At 31.1% G+C, this 7657-nt stretch overlaps 1 protein-coding gene across 1 annotated transcript; it reads left to right on the plus strand.

The window, feature by feature from the left end:
- Positions 1-316: 316 nt before the first annotated feature.
- On the plus strand, positions 317-4733 carry LOC149557812 (putative anthocyanidin reductase). Its single transcript, XM_089832299.1, has 6 exons — positions 317-833; positions 1186-1349; positions 3557-3669; positions 3781-4058; positions 4176-4380; positions 4472-4733. The coding sequence occupies exons 1-6, from the start codon at positions 704-706 to the stop codon at positions 4614-4616; spliced, it is 1035 nt and encodes a 344-aa protein (XP_089688425.1). The 5' UTR covers positions 317-703; the 3' UTR covers positions 4617-4733.
- Positions 4734-7657: the final 2924 nt, after the last annotated feature.

Raw genomic sequence — 7657 nt, forward strand, 5'->3', positions numbered from 1 at the left:
ACTACATTTTATTTACCAACAATAAACAATATTCTATAGACTAGTTGTTATCATTTCAATTATTTTATTATACGTTGTGAAGAACAATGAGACTTGTATAAAAAAGTGACAAGATTCCATGATGCTATAAAAAAACCAAAAGATACTAAAAACAAGATTATATAGATAACGTTATATAGTAATAAAACAATATTCTAAGATAAAAACTAAGAACTAGATCTTGAGATGATTGGGTATGTGTGACCCCTCAATTATTAAATTGAAATGAAAGTAATTTCAATTAATAGATGAGTCCCAGTCACCATATTAATTTACCAGCAAGATAGCGATCCTGAAATAGAATATAAAACTGAATATACATCGGAACACTCTCCAACAAGAAACATTCACTATCAAATTTTTATAAAACTCATTCAGCCGCTTGAGGATATATTTTTCTTTATGGACTATCTTCTTGTAAATGGATTTCAATTTTATCAATATATTTTCGCGTACAATCATGGATAATTAAATAGAGAGATCTAATTTGATGAAAATTTATGTTGTAAAACGAGTGTGCATCACATTAAAATTTTGAACTATCTTCTTATAATTGTACTATACTATTTTAGGTCCCTTTTCTCTCACAGTCATCTACCATTAGTTACAGAGACCTAGTTGGAAGAAAACTGAAGTCCCACGCGGCTCTGTCCTGAGAAAAATAATGGCGGATGAGACTAAGAAGACTGTAAAACGAGTATGTGTGACTGGAGCATCAGGATACATCGGATCATGGCTGGTTAAAAATCTTCTGGAAAGGGGTTACATTGTGAACGCCACTCTTAGAGATCCAGGTAGCTTTTATCTTTACCCTGAGGCCTCTGCTTTTTTCAGATCTGCCAGATCTTAAACACTTAAACAGTAAATAATGTGCTTTAAAGGTTTTATTTTAAAAAATCGTGTCCAACGCTAAAACAGAGCTGTTATCTGTAAAATTTCAGAAATTTTTTAGCAATAAATTAAAGATCCAGGTACTTATTAACCTTACCCTCAATCCTCACACTTTTTTATGGATCTAAAAATTTCTGAATCGGTAGCAGTAGGTAACTTGTTTCAAAGATTCTATTTGAAGAAAATATATGTTTAAAATTTAAATAGAGATTCTTCTTTTTCTAATTTTAGACGGATTTTCACCAAAAATTGCAGGAGACGAGAGAAAATGTCGGCCTTTATTAGATCTTGCAGGAGCAGAGGACAGGCTTAAGCTTTTCCAAGCTGATCTGTTGAAAGAGGGAAGCTTTGATTCTGCAGTGGAGGGTTGTGAAGGAGTTTTTCATTTAGCCGGTCCAACGAGTATTCTATCCTCACCTGTAAGTGATGTTTTTTTGAATATTATAGGTAAATATTTCACAAATTTGACAAATTTAGATCTTAAATGAGTTTCATCTATAAATTTCGGTAAATAAAACGAAAGCAATTACATAGAGTTTTATCTGTTCCAATAAGATAATTATTTATTATTATTTTTATGTAGATAATATGTAAAATTGTTCACAACTCTACATAGGAATAGTCCTTATTGAAAATATAAAACTAGAAATATAATTTGTTTTGGGTGATGCAAGATTGCCCTTACACCTAGGATGCTCTACATCACAAAATCACAAGTCTAGTCTACACGATCTCAAGAACAACAAAAACATGTGACATGGTAAAAAAAAATGAGTTTAAAGTTAAAAAAGAGAGTTTAAAGTTAAAAAAAAATGAGTTTAAAGTTAAACTCAGTAAGACCCCTCCTCTTGTTTTGGAAAACCTTTGCATTCCTCTTTTTCCAAAGATACAAAGGTACTTCAATAGAAAAGGAAAATCAGAACTTGTTTAATTTGAGATTAATAGCATCAACGTAACCAACCTAGACCTCATGTTATGATAGACGAACACGACCATCCTAGAAAATTGGCCTCCTAAAAAATAATGACCAGATTTCAACAACAAATTTGCACTCAAGAACAAGACACTCAAAAGTTTTAGGCCAATTATAAAGAGAGCACATCAAGGGTTCAATACCAATAGGGGATAAAACAGACCCAACAACTAACTTTTTGAGAATAATAAACCATCCAAAACAAGTCTTCTTAAGCTCCATAGGAGAATGCCAAAAAAGCTCAAAAATATGATGCCAAAAAGAGATAGGCTAGTTGACGCCCCAACTTTGGTTAATATTGCTAATAAAAACTAAATCATTCTTCATCATATTATAAAGTTATTTAGTTGATATATCAAAAAGCATAGGACTATTATCTCATTGTAATTAAATAACAAAACTATCATTGTCATATAGTTTACCTAGAAATAAATTGTCCATTGTTTGGGTGATCAAAAAATATGTTTTCTTCAGAGAGGAAGGATGGCCAAATTTCTTGCTAACCTCCTCCCAAGAATCTAACCAATTGTCAACCAAAATATCCTTAACCAATGAAGTCCATTTGGCATTCCACTCTTTGAAAAAACAACATTGGGTAAGGGTAAGAGGCTTAAGATTCAGGGACCCACGATAAAGATCTATCAAGGACAACATATGCATGAGATTTATTAATGGCTACTCGACAATAGAGAAGATTCCTTACTTGACACCATGCCTTCTATAAGGAATGAAAGATGGAGGACCCAAATGTTTTCATCTCAAAATCCCAAAAAACAATATCACGTATAGGGACATTTTCCCATTGTTTACCTATTTTTATTCCAAACCTACAAATATATGTTTTCTTAGAACCAAAAATTTTCAATGGTTCATTTCCAAGCAAGGCCTTGAGAATCCACTTGGTAGCAAGAGAAACACCATGTATTTAAGATCCTTTAAGCCCAACCCACCAAGTACTTTAGGTTTGCAAGGATAATACCAACAAGTACAATGCCTAATTTCTTATCCAAATCGTCAGACCACAAAAAGTCTCTTAAAAGATTTTCTATCACATTGAACTAATAACTGGCAAACATCCAAGAAGAGAAGTAATATATTGCATGAGATGCCAAATTTTTTTACACAATCTGGACCCTTCCAACAAGATAAAACCGTTGGATTTTCCATTTGTATGCTTGTCTTCAATCTCAAAAAAGATCGACAACCACATATCCTTAATGGAAGGTTGGACTAAGAAAGGAATGCCCAAATATCTATCAATGTGAAGTTGCAAGAAAAGTGAATTTAAGAACAAACTATGTCTGTGGTCCAAGCTTTTATTATTTAACTATTTTAATTTTGTGCTCATCTTTTACATTTGCTTTCACATCATATTCAATGCTTAACAAGAAAAATATGCACAAAACCATCTTATATAGACTTTTGCACTTTTTTTAAACTATCGGCGAACCCTTTGCATCTCTTTTGAGTGCAAGTGTTAGTTATTTTTATGTAGATAATATGTAAAATTATTCATAACTCTTAATTTAAATTATTCGAAATATTTTACTCATAAATAATGTTGAGATTTACATTAAACACTTTGATTTAAATTCAGTAGTTTTTCATTCTGTTACAAATATAAATTGTTGCTGTAAAACTGATGAGATGCAGGAAGGTTACATTGTGCCTGCAGTAAATGGTGTACTTAATGTGATGAAAGCATGCACAAGAGCTGAAACTGTTAAGAGAGTGATTTTCACTTCATCTGCCGCTGCTATATGCCCGTGGCTATACAGCCACGAAAATGAACTCCCTTTACATTGTTTTTTCTAACTTTTCAAAAAAAATTCTAAGTCCTCTCCTTCGTAAGGAAGTGCATTTTCGTGGCTGTATAGACGTTGCCCTATATGTCCATTGAATGACAAAGTGGAATTAGCACATTCATGCATTGATGAGTCATGTTGGAGCCCTGTGGATTACCTTAAATCTCAAGAAAATGCATTTGCTTGGTATATGACTGCAAAGACATTAGCAGAACAGGAAGCCCTTAATTATGGTGCCAAATACAATCTTGTTGAGGTCATAACAGTGCAACCAGCGTTTGTTATTGGGCCTTGGTTCACAAACACGAACGATTTGACATCTTTTAAAGTATTATCGGCCCTGATTGGAGGTATACATAAATACATACTCTTTTCCAATGTTATCTGAGTTGAAAGTACAAATAAATACTCATTTTAGCAAAACAGTTTCAATTCTGGATCTTACTAATATTGTTTGTTTTTGACAGGGGACCCTAAATACTATGAAGTTATAAAGCATATTCAAATTTTATTCGGCTCCGTAGCAATAGCTCATATTGAGGATACATGCAATGCTCATATATTTTTGATGGAGCATCATAGTGCACAAGGCCGGCAGGGTTGTTTTGTTGGATCTTCAACTATCAAGTCTCTTAAAGATTTTATTGCTAAAGAGTTGAAGATTTCACTTGAGTAAGCAAATGATTTTTAAGTAATTTGCAATTATTCTGTTGATCTATAACATATGGACATCAATAACATTTTTCTTTCATCTTTATTGCAGGGTTTATGAAGAGGATTCTAGAAACAAATATGTACCATTTTCTTTTAAAAAATTATTAGATATGGGTTTTTCTTATAAATATAGTGTAGAGCAAGCTCTTGCAAATACTATAGCATGTGTCAAGAAAAATAAGCTTTTGAATTAATTATATAGAGCACAAATCTTTTTTCAAGAGAGATTTACTTCAACGATAAACTTTTATAAACCATGTAAGTATATTAATTAATTTAGATCAAATTTTATAAATTGATGTTATAAACCATGTAAGTATCCTAATTAATTTAGATCAAATTTTATAAATTGATGTTGCAATTATCTTGATTGTGTAAACTTTAATATATTTCTTGGAGCATATTGCATTTCTTTTGTTTCAAAAATATTATCTACTCTTAATATTATGTTTTATTAATTTTATAAAAAATATTATAATTTATTTAATTTTTTGTTTCATTTAAATAAATTAAAATAATGCTGAATTTTATTTCAATAATACATTTCTGTTTTGTTAGATTCTTTAGATTTAAATCTTACTATGAATATATCTCAACCTAATTAATTTTGTAGAGAAAATGATAAACTATCAGTTTACATACATTTTCTTTAAATTAAAATTAATTATAAATATTTAAATAAAAATTATAATATATTAATTAGTTATTAATAATTATTTATTTATTAAAAAAATACATATAAACTTGTCATAGTATAGAGGACAAAATTCATCTTTATTTTGAACTTGTTTTTATTATTTATTAGTCTTTCCTATCGATAGGTAAAGACTATAGTTTTCACATTCTTCTTTATAATTAATTTGTGCTTAAATCATTTAACCTATGGTCTCTTGAAATAATTCTATTAAAATATATTTTTATCTATTTAATAATGTTTTATAATTGGCTATGGCTACTTTTGTTGGTAGTCATTTATGATTTTAGCTTAACAAAATAAGGAAAAATGTTAATAATTTCGGCAGGTGGAAACCTTAAAAAAATCACAAGGTTGAGTGTTCTTCAACATTTTGCATGCATGCATACTAGTCCATTCATCTTTTATGTCTATTATTTCTAAGTTATTTGGTGGCACGGGGAGAAGTAGTAGAGAGGCGAGAATATAGAAAAGAGATGGAGGCGACGAATAAGGAAAAGAATTTATAGAGTATTCGATAAATATATGATATAGTTTCAAAGGTGGAGACTTAATTATAAGTGTCCCTTTCAAATCTCTAGTAATTGCAACAACTCATAAGATTTATCAAATACCCATTTGCACAAGCTCACCAAGTTCATGCTCTGAGATGTTTTTCCCTTATTTATTCTCACAACTATTGTGATTACATTTATTTATCCAGTTTGGAATTTACACTTTGCTCATTGGGTATTGTAATTTTTTGGATTAGCTAAGTGGGTGGCAGGGTGTTGATTTTTTTCTTAAATTATAGCGCTTCTATATGACTTCAGAGGCTGTAGAACGTTAGTATTTGAATATAGATGGATGAATCAAGTAGTGCATTGAAATATGGTCCAAATGTAAGCAAGAGAATAGTTCCATATTTTCATTGGTTTCTATATTAGGACCTATTATTACAAATCTTCTAAACTTTCATCATACTTTTTAGTTTCTCATTGACTTCCTTTTAAATTTTTAGGTCACTCTTCAACTTCTTGTTCTCATCCTTAAATCTTTCATTTTCACTTAGGATCTGTTGGTTTTCATCACCTGTATCGTGGATCCTTTCCTACATTATGGTAATTTCTTATCAAATCTTCAATAGATCATCCTCTTTTCGTCTTCAGAGCATCCTTAGAAAATTTGTTGGATTTTTATGTAATTTTCCTTACATTCTTCGCAACTCTTGTTTTTCGTAATTTCTAAACCTTCAATATCCTTCCTTAGGTTTTCCTTTTCTTTGTTTGGTTTCTCATTTTCCTTCATCAAATCTGCAATAGCTTACTCATATTCTTTAGATCCATGTTCTAACAAGTGGTTAATTTAGTCTTGGATTTCATTCAATTTCTCACAAAGCTTTGGTCTCTTAGTAATGGATACCTTTAGTTGATCTTTTAGTTCATTTATTACCTTTTCTTATTTTTCTAGTCGCTTCTAACTCGCCATGCCTTTCTTATGGATCTCACCCAAGTTAGTAGGCTTCGTCAAGGGAACTTAGCTCTGATACTAATTGTTACTATGTCTCAAAGGCACTTAGAGAGGGGGAGGGGGGATGATTTAATGCATCCAAAATATTAAAACACCTCTTAAATAAATTTAACAATAAAAATCACGGAAAGGAAAATTATATATATGCAACAAATTATTAAAAAAAATTAACTACCGTTAATTTTGTGAGTGACTAATTTCATGTTTTTCTATATCTCGTTGACAACAGCATCATTATTAGCTTGGATGGTGGAATTGGAGTTGAGCATCAATTCTCTACAATTTTATATCACCCAAATGTCGGGTGACCAATCCTGGCTCCAAATCCTAGTAAAATCTTTTTAAGAGCTTAAGGATGGCATTGGCTGCCTCTTCCTGAAAATTAATTCAAGGGTTTCTCACCATTTCTCCTCTAATAATATGGTCTTCTTCAGAGATGACACAATCATCTCCTTATCATCCACATGTGTTGATCTCGGATGGATTCATTGAAGGGCACATGTTCCTATCCTACTAGGGTCATCTGCGGACTAAGTCATTTTAGTCGGAGGGTTTTGACATTGGTTTTCCCTATTGGGGCCATAATCTAATACAGAGGAACAAAAAAAAGTCTAGTTGCAAGTTCTATATATTAATTTGTGTTCTATAAAATCTGGAAAACAAAACCCAAAATCAAATAGCTTAATACAATTTTCTAAATTCCCAAATCAGTTTCAAATACAGAAACCGATCCCAAATCTTAAACCCAGATCACTTGTTTAGATAAAATCTTCATTCCAAATCTAAAATCAAGATCACTCCCTCAAATATAAACTCCTTATTCTAAGAACACTTCCTTAAATAAACTCTTAATTCCATCACAAATTATACAAGTTAATTTAAATGCATGTGACAATTTATCACTTCTAGTTAGATCTGTGCTAGAACAATGACTTCACGAGTCTTTCAAATCAAACATAGTTTTTAATCCCCCAAAGAATTGCCCAATAGAGCACAATCCAAAACATACCATTCAACAGATTCGTTCAAATT

The sequence above is a fragment of the Cupressus sempervirens genome, chromosome 5 (genome assembly GCF_028749045.1).
Source record: "Cupressus sempervirens isolate cs-2001-9-10 chromosome 5, ASM2874904v1, whole genome shotgun sequence".
Lineage (NCBI taxonomy): Eukaryota > Viridiplantae > Streptophyta > Pinopsida > Cupressales > Cupressaceae > Cupressus > Cupressus sempervirens.

What these genes read in the sequence shown, in the direction of transcription:
- LOC149557812 (XM_089832299.1), top strand. Translation starts at nt 704, where the DNA reads ATGGCGGATGAGACTAAGAAGACTGTAAAACGAGTATGTGTGACTGGA. An exon ending in TCTGCCGCTGCTATATGCCC is followed by an intron (nt 3,670 to 3,780) that starts GTGGCTATACAG and finishes GTGGCTGTATAG; the next exon opens with ACGTTGCCCTATATGTCCAT. An exon ending in ATTATCGGCCCTGATTGGAG is followed by an intron (nt 4,059 to 4,175) that starts GTATACATAAAT and finishes TGTTTTTGACAG; the next exon opens with GGGACCCTAAATACTATGAA.